General features: G+C 35.5%; 1 protein-coding gene and 1 pseudogene across 3 annotated transcripts; both read right to left on the minus strand.

Annotated features, from left to right (window-relative positions):
* Positions 1-1,228: 1,228 nt before the first annotated feature.
* Positions 1,229-8,602, minus strand: LOC141673865 (uncharacterized). Of its 3 annotated transcripts, XM_074480603.1 has the most exons (9): positions 8,536-8,602; positions 8,329-8,436; positions 7,084-7,178; positions 6,880-6,994; positions 5,182-5,618; positions 2,953-4,361; positions 2,294-2,815; positions 1,822-2,187; positions 1,229-1,736 (listed from the first exon to the last, which is right to left on the minus strand). In XM_074480603.1, exons 6-8 carry the CDS (start codon positions 3,460-3,462, stop codon positions 2,083-2,085), a joined length of 1,137 nt encoding a protein of 378 aa, XP_074336704.1. In that variant the 5' UTR covers positions 3,463-4,361; positions 5,182-5,618; positions 6,880-6,994; positions 7,084-7,178; positions 8,329-8,436; positions 8,536-8,602; the 3' UTR covers positions 1,229-1,736; positions 1,822-2,082. The 3 variants fall into 3 exon arrangements, with proteins under 3 accessions (XP_074336704.1, XP_074336707.1, XP_074336697.1); XM_074480606.1 differs by lacking the exon at positions 8,536-8,602 and having other exon boundaries at positions 2,953-4,253; positions 8,329-8,528; XM_074480596.1 differs by lacking the exon at positions 8,536-8,602 and having other exon boundaries at positions 8,329-8,528.
* A 4,377-nt stretch (positions 8,603-12,979) lies between these two features.
* On the minus strand, positions 12,980-14,305 carry LOC141713653 (tubulin beta-8 chain-like; annotated as a pseudogene).
* Between the last annotated feature and the right edge of the window lie 500 nt (positions 14,306-14,805).

Genomic DNA, 14,805 nt, shown 5'->3' on the forward strand with positions numbered 1-14,805 from the left:
AAAATTGGATCGAGGCATGCAATTGGATGGAGGGTACTGAACCGTGGAGATTGGTGAACTCTCATCCGGATCCGTACTTCCTTCCGATCTTGAATTTGGGCAACAACACGCCCGATGGAAAATGGAAAAAATCCGGATGGAATGGCGGTAAGCTTGTTAAATGTGATCGGATTGCTGATATTGTAAACTTGAGGCCTCGTGAGGGTTGTAATATGGACCAAATACGCATCGAATATGTGAAGGGTTGGGTTTCACACCTAACGGGAGGGACGGAGAGGGAACGCGGGACATGTTTTGCAAGATTTCGTCTCTACGATGGCTCGAATATGATTCCGGTTACCATTTGGAACGACTCCAACCCTTACCCTTGGAAACTTATGGAAGGCCATATCCGTGATGGTTGTGTACTTGTTCTCTACCATATTGCATGCTTCGTGGATACTACGCAAGGAGTTGCTCAACACCGGTTATCCGGTGGTCTTTCTAATATACTAGGTATTTTTGGTTAGGACCAATATATTTCATAAAATTTAGTGGATTGTATTGATCATCTAATTTTCATTCGAATCTATGTATTTTCATTTAATTTTTATATGAATTTATATGAATCTTCTATGAATTAAAGTATGAAATTTGAGATTGAAAGTGTACCTAAAAATTTGAGATTGAAAAGTAAAGTTTACAAGTCGAACTATACATTACAAATTGTTATGAAATGTATTGAAAAGTTTTTTTCAATATTTGGACAAGCGTTGACTTTCGTTGACTTTTTTAAGGAATTTTCAATTTATCGTAAAAAATGAAAAAAAATAAATTTTTTTTGAAAATCACTCATTACCATATTTTAAGACTTTTGAGAGTAGTTTGGATTAGTGAAAGTTAGTTTAGGACTAACTTCCAAAAATTAAGCAATTTCAACAGAAGATTAATTTGCACATACTATGTTTCCCCTGTCTTTTGCTCTGTTTTCAGGTGCAAAAAACAAAACTGATGGACCGCGGAAATTTTCTGCGGTTGGGCTGTAGACGGACCGCGGAAATTTTCCGCGGTTGGGGCCATTAAATTGTTTTTTTGCAGATTGAAAACAGAGCAGCCAGGAAATTCACAACCAAATTCACAACCAAATCCACAACCAAATTCCACCAAAATCCCAACACCTACAACACTAAAATCCACCAAATTCCACCAAAATCTACCAAATTCCACCAAAATCCACAACAACCCAAAATGCTCAAAAATAACAAAAATCCAACAAAATTAAACAACGTCAAACCAAACAAACCAAATAAACCAAATAAAACCCGACAACATAAAATGAAATCCAACTACATAATTCAACAACCTAAAATCAAATGAAATCCAACTAAATAATCCGACAACCTAAAATGAAATGCAATCCAACTACATAATCCGACAAACTAAAACACTATGAAATTCAACTACGAAGCCTCGTGACGCCTACGCATACGAATCCCGGGAATCCCCCTTGCCTTCCCTAACTGAAGCTCCCTGGCTATCCGATACCTAAAGGTATCCACCTCCTCCTGCGACCAATTTGGTACCTCAGCTAAGTCATATCCTTGTGTGAAGTAGTCCATGTACTTCATCACATAAACACCACAATCATTAGAGTTTCGTTGCTTTGGCCTGGACGGTAGAGCTAGGACCTCGACTGAAGTAGGGTCAAGCCCCTCGACTGGGTGTACCATATGCAATAGCCTCGGCAACAACCATGACTGCAATGAAATTATGATCCGAGAATGAATATAATATACAATTGGTAAGGACTATATAGAAGACAGTAATAGTAGAGGAACATACCACCACTCGTATATCCTCACGATAATCCGGCTCGTCATTCATTGAATCTATGATAAGACCTTCAAATCGTCTAGTACCGAACATGAACAAAACCCAATGCACATCTCCGACACAACATGGGATGAATATGTAGTCCGCCTCGAGAACGGAAGGACCAACAGTAGCACTGGAAAACCCGGTAAAGCTACGTAATGCTTTATTCCATGCCCTCTGCAATGTATCTCCACCGACCCTCGATGCTTTTCTGATTTTCTTCACATGTCATTTCCTAAGAACCATGAAGTAGGGATCCATGAAATAATAGATGGGTTTCCTCTCCCATATACCTCCAGTGTGAATCTCCTCCTCCCGAGTCCTTAGCAATCCCTGCAAGTATATATGAATGCAACAAGTAAAATAAATGCAACAAGTAAAATTAATGCAACAAGTAAAATAAATGCAAAACTAAAATATATTAGACAACGAACAATACCATATAAGTGTATATGATCCTGTCATCAACCCATGTTCCTGGAGCCAGACTCTGCATAGCTGATGCATGGACGTGATAGTCCTGAACACTAAGACCACCGGGATTCCTCGGCGCCATCCCAAAGCCCCATCCCCAATCTGAATATATAGCATTCTTCTTTGTCATGCTGAGACTCTTAGTGATACTCCACTTCTCCTCTTTCATCCTACGGGATGCAAGCTTCGCGGGCCTACTAGATGAGGCAATAGCCTGGGGTGGCTGAGACACATGCTGGGATGGCTGTGTCATGTCAACGACATCCTGGGCAGGAATGGCTGGAATGTCAAAGTCGTCAGCCAAAGGTGCAATGAAATCTGATTTTATGTTCTGAAATGTGGGAGGTCTGTAGGCGGGTCCTTTGATCTTCTTCATCAACCGAGAGAATGGTGTGAGGAAGGTAGCAGAAATCCTCCCAAACTCCTCCACAAACTCAAGAGGAACCCTAGCATCCAGCTGCTTCAACATATTAAGCCCGGCAACCATCTACAAACAAAAACAAGCAAACATTTTTTCATTAATTCCACAAGGATATCATATCATCAAGATGAAATACGTGTGAATGCAAATTTTATAGTGTGTGGGGGTGTAATGTGAAATATGCATATTTGTAAAACACTTACAACTTCATAGCCCTTGAGGCTATCATACAACTCCCTCGTCTTGTACTGCTGCTGAGGCTGTGGATCGGGCTTCCCTATGCGCATACGAGATATATCAGCATACCACGCCATGTAATCAGCCTTCGAAGCTATGTCTACCGAGTCATCAACAAGGCCATCCAAATCTGAACAGAACCTGGCCCATTTGCCAATATCAATAAACCACCGCACCAGCCAATCCTCCCCTGCAAACGTGGCATCCTTAGCCCCCCTGTAACCAACCATGTTCACCGGTGCCCGTGGAATCTGGGGACTAGAACCAAACTGTCTCGACACCCTGTCCGGATGCTGCCACTCGACCACGTCGTAACATACAAGGGGAACTCGACCGCACCCAGCTAACTGTGCCTGTATCATCTCGCTGTCCATAACATCCTCGAACCTAGCATAAGGCCTCCAGACCACCTCATCACCAGCAACACCATCAAACTCACCCCTATAGAACGGTAAGCTGTGGTGAGGGCCTGACATCCTGCGCTTCTTCGAAACCCCGACATGAGTATCACTAGCATAGGCCCATCCCTCAGCAACCGGATAATCCTCCTGATCGGGAGATCGTAAAGGCACGCCAATACGAGGAAATCTCTCATAAGACCAAACCTGTAACACCCAGACACAACAAGCAATGCTCTTGCTGCCCTTCCTTGTAGCAATCTCCAAACCCCGGTATATATGAGCTAACACAGCTGCACCTCAAGCATAATAAGGAATCTCCCGCATATTAATCAACGGGTGCATATACCGAACATGAACAAAAGAGCGGTTGATGCTGGGGAAGAGGATACAACCCATAATGAATAGCAGATATGCCTTGGTATGTACAACCGTGGCCCTCATATTGTTCTTCTCAGGCTTCTGTGCACCATATCTCTCAAACAACCACCCCAGCTTGATGTTATTCCGATACAAAGCCTCCTTCACCTCCTCCTCGGTCAAAGGCTCAAACCAATTATTAGCAAAATACGCCGCCTTGTTCTCTATCACCCCACAAGTCAGCGCATCCCCCTGAACTGGCACCCCTAAAATAAACCCCACATCCTCCAATGTAACAGTCATCTCGCCCTGCCTCGTGAAAAAAGTGTTGGTCTCAGGTCTCCAACGCTCCACCAAAGCAGATATCAACCGAGTGTCAGTAGCCAAGACAACAGCAGGGTCTGCAAAAATCCCAAATCCAAGCATGTGTAGCAATTTCCGCTGTGGTCTCCTTAACTTCCACAAGTGCAATGACTTGTTCCCCGAATAGCTCTGCAACTCATCTCTCCCTGCACCATCCCAAACATCCTCACTGACGTGATACCGATTGTCCCAAATAATATTATGTGCGTTAAGACCCGGCAACATATTCCCGAAATCATCAAAATTATCCATACCTGAAAATATTGCCAACAAAATTCATCAATCACCACAATAAAAACACCACAACGTACACAATAAAAACAATCACCACATATATAAACACCAAGTACATAATACATTAACCACTATATTCGCAATTCGTAATTATTCATCCCAAAAATTAATTACATCCCCAAAAATTAAGCACCAAAATTTAACCCCTAAATTAACCCTAATTTCATAATTATAAATTCTTAATATAATTCGAATGTAACACCAATTTTATCATTAAATTCTATTTTTACATTAAATAATTCAAAATTAATACTAATTCATTCGAATTTCACACTAATTTTTTCATTAATTCGATTTATACACTAAATTAATTCGAAATTATCACTAGTTATTTTTTATTTTACCACTAATTTATCCTGAAAATTATTCGAAATTAAAATTTAATTAAACAAATTTTAAATAAATGAAATCTAATGAAACGAATTTTTACACTAATTTTATTCGAATTTTCCACTAATTCAATTCGAATTTTTACACTAATTTTATCATTAAATCCTAAAAAATGAATTAAAATATACGAAAATAACACTAATTAATTCTAAATTAACACTAATTTATCCTAAAAATCGAATTAAATCAATTCCAAATTATGAACCCTGGAAATTCTAAAAATTCGAATTTAATCATATTACGATTAATATGTTAATTCATTACAAAGATTCATACATAAATTAACCCTAAAAATTTGAATTACATAAATAAAATCAGATATAAAACAAGAAAAATACATAAATTTATATCAATAAAACTGTAAATAACAAAAAAGAATCGAATATATACCTTAATGACGAAAAAGGTGAATGATTTAAGCTTTTGGATTGTTGGTTCTTGCTTCTGCTGCTTCTGCTGGAATTTTCTGCGGCTGCTGTGCGGCTGTGTTTGTGTTTGTATATTGTGAAGAGTCTGTGTTTGCTAGGGATTAGGCAAAAAAAAATGACACCAACCGCGGAAATTTTCCGCGGCCCGTGGCTAGGGATATTTTAGTAATTTCTCTGGACCGCGGAAAATTTCAGCGGTCCGCTGTGATCTCAGCCTTCTATTTCCCCATCCAACGGTTACAATTGTGTTTGTTGTGAACCGGTCTACAACAAACGTTTGTTGTAGACCGGCCCCCATGTTGGAAAGGAACCAACAGTGAACCTAAGTAAATTTTATCAATTACCTTGTCTCTTGATTCAGAAATCCATCTCCTTGCATAAAAAAATTTCACCCATCACCTGTAAGCAAATTTTCAAACCATACTCTCTATAACTATTGATTAAAAAAATCATACTCTGTGTAACTATCGTATAACTTAAAAAAATTACATACTCTCTGTAACATTAATAAAATGTAACTTTGGCCTGGAAGAAAGGAAGATGTTTGCGCTGGTCATACTAAAGCTATGAACCCGATAATCAAAATTAAACACCAAGGAAACAATAAACTATTTTGCAATAATGAACATCAGACTACTAACTCAATACTCAAGAATGTTATGTGCGAGAGCACATATACATTTATACTCAAGAATGTTATGTGTTAGCATTTCTAAAAGATAGTTAAACTAAAGTCAAATAATAGCCTCCAGCTCCAGGATGTGAGTGTCAATGTAAATGCTAACACTGGCTTTAGATCAACAAATACCGTCGAACTAAATTGCCTCAAAATTTTAGTATTTTCAATCGTTTTTTTCTTAAAAGATTAAATAGAATGAAATTTCCATTTGTAGAAACTAATCAAGTCTCAAATTATATAAACGGCAATGTCACTTAAGCCCGTATAGACAACTAATCATATTTAGTAATTTACCACCATGTAGCCAGTAAGTGTGAGAGGGTATAAATATCATATAATTTAGTTCTTTTATTTTCATTTTTCATAGAAACACATGTGAAAACATTTGGAGTCCTAAAAACAGTTAATAAATGAACATTGATTTGATTCTAAACTTTTACAAAAATAAATTGAAGAGTTCTAGAATCCAGTTCTCACCTCAACCTCCCCTACACTTGGAAATATATCAACAATCAAAAAAAATATTTAACCACAAAAATATTTGGTTACTTAAGATGTATATAACTTAAAAAAGAATAAAATTTGATTGACATATAAAGAACATAACCTAAAATTTACCAGGATTTGTCTTATCAAGAGAAGTAATTCGTATCATATAATAAGTCCCCCATGTACTAAGTTCCTGAACATTAAATTTACACAATCCTTCAAGAACAACAATGTATGTGACCCTTCCACTTGGTTTCTCCACCCCTCTGGAGAGATGTAAAGCTCGAGCTGCAACTCCCTTATGTGTTATGAAAGCAAAAATTGTCCATTCAATGCAAGCAGATAATGCAACATAGAAATGAAGGAACATAATATGATAACACTGAGAAAATCAATTTAGGTCCAGATTCATGATCTGGCTAATGAAGAAATAATATTACTGAAAACAGGCCGTAAATTACGCTCACGGTTAATCTTGAAAGGATTTTATACCTAGTATGCCATTGAATAACTTCCTGTTGATTTTTACCATCAATCTTGTGAGCATCAGACACACCAATTTGACTTTTTGGATTTCGCTCTCCCATTCTCATGTCAGGCCCTAGCCCTGTATCAGCGTTAGAAGTTTATTAATAATTTTTTTCTTACCTCTTTGTACATTAAAAAAGTTGTGATCACCTGAAGATAACACAGGACCTAATAACGTTATCTCAGCAGCATCACGTACTCGCAAAATCCCTATCAATCCATTTTCTTCCTTCTGCCATAGTTCTTACTCCACCAATTTCACACTATATTGAATTAGCAAACAATTTCAGATCACTACAAACTTCGGATATAAACTTATATCTTATGAAGCTGATTGTGGCTTAATCACTTAAATCAAGTACACAAACATATTTATCAAAATTAACGTCAAAAGTAATTACATTTGCCTTGACATGAATAAAAAAACAAAAAAAATATCAGAAGAATTTTCCGGTTACCATGCATTTAAGTTGAGACTATTATAAAATGTCAGCAAACAATACTTGCACATATAGATTACCCATTGCAGCTCGTCTTCTAATAAATTTCAGCATTTTTTCTTAATTAACATATATAACTACATTTTTTTTCCAAAATGCATCCCCCTTTGCTGCCGGCACACATATATAGAACTACATTAAGGATGAAACCCAATTGAATTTCTACGAAAGACTCCCATGGTCAAGTTCAGCTTGAATTCGTAACTACTCGCTCAAATTCAGAATAACTTTTCCACACCTCACTGATATTTGGCTCGAGTTCATATATTTATATTCTATAAGACTATTTAGAAATAAAAATTGTTCATATTCTAATATACAACCTACAAAATTGTCCATAGACATCGGGTCATATTCAACGATATAATGTCTTACATCTAGTATACTTACAAATTAGGATTCAGATGAAGAACTAATGAATATGAGAACATACAACTACCTCTATTATTGAGATGATTAGAACGCCTAAATTTGAAATCAGTCAATTACGTGCAAAAATCTAAGTTTGAGGTTAATTTTGATATAGCCTTTAAGGTTGTCATATACAGAACTTAAGAAAACTAAAAAACCCAAGGGGTACAATGGGAGGCTCTAAATTAATTCTAAACATAACACAGTTTAATTCGAAAGGAAAGGCGAATGATGGTTACATAGTTCCCAGGCCTAGTACTACACAGAGTTGAACTAAAAGGTGAAAAAAGTATTTGAATCAGATGGTAAAACACATATAATTTAACAGGAATTATAGCATTTTTAGCTAATAATATGATGAATATAAGCAATAAAAGATAATTACCGGATATTACAAAGTGAGTAGTTGCATATAACTTTACAATCAAATCAAATTAAAAAGAGAAATAATCTACGGGATGATCGAATGAAGATATAAAATCGAAAAATTAAAGATAAAAACCTGCTAGGAAAAGTGCATCGAATACGAATAATAGCGCCTGGCAACAAAACGTTGTTCCTAAACGGTAAAATACCGAGTCGACTCGGAAGCTCCACCGATTCACCCATCCTATTTATGCGTGTGTATTGTATATAATTAGAGTATATCAATATTAGTAGATAGATATTGCATGTGTGTGTATCATAACCATCCTTTGAAGTTGTATACCTTGATTTGGTTAGGAGCCTTCGTCTGTCGCAATGTATACTAAAGCAGCCGCCATATCAAACAAAATATCAAACACTTAGAGTGCATAAAATGGAAATTGTAAATTATATAAAGTATGTAAAAAAAACTTACCCATTCTATTCAGTAGATTCAAAAATGAAGAATATATCACCAATAACAAAAATCACCCATTGTCTATCTTCCTGAAACATCAAAAAATTAAATCGATTAAATCAAGATTGAGATAAATCCGAGCAACATACTAATTAAATAAGTAATGCTAACGATTTAAGAAAATACATGGCTTCTATACATATACATATAATAATGAGAAGAAGATTAGAAAAATTATGAATTCAATTTTAAAATAGATGTTAAATATTCAATAACAAAGCAAATTAAAATTATTCAAGATTGATTCTAATTTTTGAATTTGATTCTGACTGATATGGCATGTAACAAAGAAAGAAGAAAAAGATAATGATTATCAAGAAAAGTAGTAATGATTTTTGAATTTGAATTACTGAAGACATGAATTGTGGATCTGTAATTGATTGGGTATAAAAACAAATCTATTTTAATAATATGTTAGATCTTTTTAATATTGATAATTGATTTTTTAATAATTTTAAATACCATTTAAGATGTGGATAGTCCATGGATCTTTGCATATTTGTATAGGAATTGGTTGATTTATGAATATGGGTCGACCCACTGGTCAAATTTCAAAAATATGGGTCAAAATATTTATAAAAATGTCATTCTTAGTACTAATTTGAGGGGCTCTTCACTAGTGCTCATTAAGATATAATAGATATATGCATTTATTTATCCAATAACCTACCTTTTGTATGTTATAACTAAATAATTATTAGGTCAACCTGTAAACTTAATGGATTATGGTTAGTTTAGTGTAGTTATTAAATATTCCATTACTTTGTAACTTTGTAGTAATCCGTTAACTAAGTAAGAAGGTGAGGCGATTGTCTCCAAAGCTAGACTTTGGGCAGTTCTCATTAGGAAACAAACTACAGACCAATTTTAAATGTTTCAATATTATCTTGACAAACGCAGGAATAGACCTAAAGTTGTCATTCAAACAAAAACAACAAACTATAGATGTATTATATTTCATACAAACAATATACTACTCAAAAAAATGGAACAAACACATAAAATTGTGAAGTGTGCACCAAGACATACAAATAATATTGGTACATACTTCCAATGTCCTATTGAGAAGTATAGGTTTGATTTGGACACGGAGATTAAGAAAAAGTGGAATCTTAGAAGAAAAAGTAGGAAAGGTGGGTAAAGTGGGTCAATCGATATTTAATGTATAAATCTAGTGTAGTGGAAGAGAATAGTGAATGTAAGTGGGTGTGGTTAATTCTTATATTATAAAAATTTTACTATTTTTGATATAGTTTAAAGAGGTCATAGGCTCATGCAGTGTTACTATAGGTACTCCATTTCATTGTTATAGGTTTGTGATCATTATAGACCAGACATACTAAACTAATCTGATTTGATATACTAATTTGGTGAAAATCTTTGGCACGCTACAATTCGGACTTGACCACTTCATAATAATATATATAATATTATATATATATATATCCAGATGAGCTTGTAACAATCTTTCTCTCGTTTATAATATTCCAGTTTGTTTTCCTTTAATTTGAATGTTGAGAGTTTGCAATTATCAATTGCAGTGTATATTCTTAAGAGATTTTAGAATTTGACGATTTAAACTTATTAAATTATATACATGCTTGAAAGAATGGTTGCATATTTAGCAAAAAAAAAAAGAATGGTTGCATAGCAGAAAAATCAAAACCAAACTGAAATCAGTATAGAAATCAAAGAAACAGAAAAGGAAGGTGAGGAAAAGTGTCTATTAAACAATTTTTTATTCTATTTATAATAATTTTATTTTTTGCCGATTTTAAAAACGAAATCGAGCCAATTATAAACGAACCGGTATTTTTGAAACGAAACTGAAACTGATAATTCGGTTGCGATTGCGGTTTTCAATTTTCAATCTTCGGTTTCGGTTTTGATTTTATCAAAAAATTAAGCACAATCGAACCGTACTCTCCCCTAGTAGTTGCCTATGATGACTATTCCATAAGTCATGTATAATAATTTATTTATAAATGTGATTATTTTTCTTAAAAAATTACATATTTATTATAAACATATATCTTTCAAAGAGCTTTGTAATATAAGACTAAGGGTGTGTTTGGTATTGCTGTTGCAGACACCAACAGCAGCTTTTCGCTGAAAAGCAGTTAAAAAACTGTTTGGTAAAATTTAAAAGTTGTTTTTCGGAAAAGTGCTTTTGGCCTAAAAGCTGCTGTTAGAGAAAGTAAGTCCCCCATTGCTTTTAGAAAAAGCTGTTTTTCAGCTGTTGCGGGAAGCAGGTGCTGATTTCACCATCAAACCTTACCAAAAGTATCATTATTTTTAATTTTTTGCATCAACACATATACGTATCAAAAAAATTACCAAACAGTCATCTGATTTTTACAACAGCACTTTTTTCAGCAGCACTTTTTTTAACGGCACAGCAATTTTTAACAGCAATCCCAAACAGTGCCTAAGTATTTATTTCAGAAACTTTTTTTTAAAAATATGTTTCATATATGAATGTGAATTTTAAAAAATAACATCAAAATTTAATATAGTTTCTTCTCAAAAAAATATAAATTAGTCTATCGCGAATATGCAGATTAAAAGTTGTTTTATACATTTGATCAAAATATTTCATTAAGTCATTCTTCCTCTTCCTTTGTTGTCTTGCTAACTCTTTTTTATAGTTTAAAGAAGAGAGTTAGGGCTTTGTAACTCTAAGAAAACTCAAGCCACCGACCACCATGGCAACAAACAAATCTTTTTTCTTTAAATCCGTCTTAGATTCAGTTAATAAGGTAATAAGTACTTTTCGCAATTTCATTGTTTGTTTGTTTAGAGTTTTATTTTAAGGCGTTAAGGGTTTTTCTTTCTAATGGGTTGGTTTAGGATGCTTTGAAGGCAAGATGGAGCTCATTTAACAAGGTAATCAGTTCTTTTCGCATTTTCATTGTTTGTTTGTTGAGAATTTTATTTTTAAGTTGTTTGTGTTTGTTAAGGGTTTTGTTTTTCTAATGGGTTATTTTAGGATTCTTTGAAGGCAAGATGGGGCTCATTTAAGGAGGGTTGCTCACCTCAGAAAGACAAGGTATATTAGGTGTTTAAGTTTGAGACAATATATGGTACATTTTACAAGTCAGCCTGCTATATTTGAGAAAATGGTGGAATGTTAGTCATTTAAGGATGAATCCAATCCTCATTTGTTTCATACTCATGATAATTATTCATTTATTTATGATACCAAGGAATAATTTTTTGCTTATATCTATAAAAATTGCATTAAAGGTTCACAATTTTCTCAATTTTTAACTTTAAAGATTCGTGGTGAATGAGAGTGGAGATTTTTGGGGTCGATTGGACCGATAAATGAGTGGTTTAGAGAGTGGTGAGGACACGGAATTGGTCGAGTTGAGTGATTGTATTGGGTGTGAATGTGCCTGCTAAGTTTAGGTTTTATTTGGAGGATGATGCGGTGGACTTTGAGGTGAGTGCACTGATTTGAGGTGAGTGCATTGAATGTCTGGCTATTTACAGAAGTTGGAGGACTTGAAGTTGTGATATGTCTGATGGTGGGGAGTCGGTTGAGAAGAAGAGTGTGAGGGTGAGAAGATTGAGACTGTGGTGGGTGGTGGCGCGACTCATCTTTAGTACATTTTTGGTTTGGAGTTTATTTATGGTCATCCTGACATATAGATATAAAGAATGCACTTAATGTTCAAAATTTTCACCATATATTTTGGCTTTTTTTGGATTTTTGTTTCCATATTTGCTTACTGAGATGATTAAGGAATCAAACACTTGTCATTCCTCTCATCCACTCAGCTGTTCTTGGTAGATAATATTTTTTTTGTAAATTCTTGTCATTCCTGAAAATTCTTGTTTGATAATGTATTTTTTTTGTGAATAGGATGCTATGAATGAAAATTTGGTTAAGCCAAAATTCTATATGCCAGTAAAAAAGCTAAGGTAAGCTCCCGGCCTTTAATTTTTATTTTTTGAGTAATTTTAATTATGTTAGGAGTTGTTGGTGAAGTTTGTATCTGTTGCATGCTTTAATTTGATTCTTTAACGGTATTATAAATGAGAGTATATTAAGCAAACTGGACGGGATTTGGAATCCAGAATGGGTTTGGGTATTAATTATTTCCGTAGTTTTTTTTGCTAAATTTTTTCCCTAGTTTTTACTTTCTCCTGTACAAAATTTTGTTGTGTGGGTGGGTGTTTGGAGTATGTGTTCATATTGCTTTCAGCCTTAGTAAAATTCATGTCGTCTGTATCTTCACGTATGTACCAATGAAAAATGAAAACGCCTTTCTCCCGAATATAGCTATAAACTCCTTACTCACATGCCAGAACATCTCATCTACAAATTAAGACAGAGTTCTTGCTCTAAACGTTGATCATCCGCTCATCTACCTCCTTGGTGCTCATCTTTCCTTTGAACACAACAGCAGCTGTCAAGTACCTAGCATGGTGGGGATCAGCTGCGCACATCATGTTCTTAGAATCCCACATCTGTTGGGTAAGCTCGGGCACAATACTGTTGGGAACCAGGGGATGTAAGAGGTGTAAAAACCAACATGTGACACCAGACATTATGTCTGAAATCAGGCGGTTTGCTTTAAGGTACGGAAGCAAATGTCGTATAGAGCCTCGCTAGCCAGAACCAAGTTGATGTACAGAAAGAGTGGCGTTGTACGGCTCAACCACAATATCAGAAACATTAGGTAAGGGAAAAAATGAGAAGGTAAGCATCATACGGTCAGGATACCCCACTCTAATTTTTAAAATCAGAAGCGCTCCCATTCCAGATCCAGTTCCTCCACCGAGTGAATGAGAAGCATGAAACCCTTGAAGACGGTCAACATTCTCAGCTTTCTTTCTAATAACATCAAGGCCGGAGGCAATCAACTCAGCGCCTTCAGTACAGTTACCTTTGGCCCAATTCTTATAAACATCAGATTACCAAAAACAAAGTTGTAGAGGCCCGAAGATCTGACTATAGTGTCCTGATTCGGAGTAAAGCGATAGTACCTGACTCCATATTCATAAGCACCGCCCTGGGAACAAATATCTGAGAATTAGCTTCCTTTCAATACACATTGATTCGCTCCAGTTGAATATCGATTTATACTTGGTAATTCCCCGTTGAATCGATATGTGTTCGGCATATATCGATGCCGTGTTCTTCGTGTCCTCTTGTCAGATTCTCGTGCTCCTTCACACACCTACATTCTAAATCTCTTATTTCAGTTCCCACCGTAAATAATAATTATGCCATTTCTTCTTTGTTTTCTACTTCTCTTTCAAACTTCTTAAGTTTGCTTCCAGGACTTTCTCTGAAGATCTGTAGAGGCCTGAAGATCTGGTTGTAGGGTTCAGATCGGAGATGGATATGCACATGTGCTTGACTGTCACACTTCGCACACTGCTATAAATTTTCCTGAGCTTTTGACCAAGGTACAACAGCAAATGTCATACATAGCTTTGTTATCAAAAACCTTGCACTCATGAGCATTTTTAACAAATAACAAGTATTAAGGCCTCACGTGATGGGAAAACTGAGAAATTAAGCAACTCAGCGCCTTCAGTACAGTGACCTTTGTCCCAATTATTACCAGTTAGTTGTTTTCATTTTTTTACTAGTTTCTATTTGTAGGCTTAAATTAATATTGCTTTAATTTTATGTTAAGCCGTTTGCTTGTTCTTTTTCATTTAGCAAAAACAAACTTGAGAACATATCAATTAGAAAAAGTAGCATCAGATAGAAAATATCTGTATCATGTATAACATACACTTTTTTATTAATTAATTTATATTTAATATTTGTAATCGTGGAGGACTGTTGGTAGACTGGCTGTGACGAGTTTCATCGCGATATGAAAGGTCTGAAATCTTGCGATAAACTGGCACAGTTTTTGCATGACTACCTACCTACTGATGTCATGCTCAGAAATGTGTGGTTTAACACATATTTCACATATGTTGAAATGGATACCCTCCACGAGCAGATCCGTACATATCATGTCGCAGCAAAGGCTACAGCAGCGGCAACAGAGGCTGTGGCGGCGGCAACAGAGGTTGCAGCAGCGGTGTCAGCGGAGGCTGTTGCAGGGGCTGCGGCTGCAGCGGCTG

Source organism: Apium graveolens, chromosome 1 (genome assembly GCF_009905375.1).
Source record: "Apium graveolens cultivar Ventura chromosome 1, ASM990537v1, whole genome shotgun sequence".
In the NCBI taxonomy this organism is placed as follows: domain Eukaryota; kingdom Viridiplantae; phylum Streptophyta; class Magnoliopsida; order Apiales; family Apiaceae; genus Apium; species Apium graveolens.

Bases quoted from the DNA above. Each gene is read 5' to 3' on its own strand.
- LOC141673865 (XM_074480603.1), bottom strand. From the start codon at position 3,462: ATGTCAGGCCCTCACCACAGCTTACCGTTCTATAGGGGTGAGTTTGAT. The intron at 2,816-2,952 runs GTAAGTGTTTTA...TTTTGTTTGTAG, and splicing joins GCCTCAAGGGCTATGAAGTT to ATGGTTGCCGGGCTTAATAT. The intron at 2,188-2,293 runs GTATTGTTCGTT...ATATACTTGCAG, and splicing joins GGATCATATACACTTATATG to GGATTGCTAAGGACTCGGGA.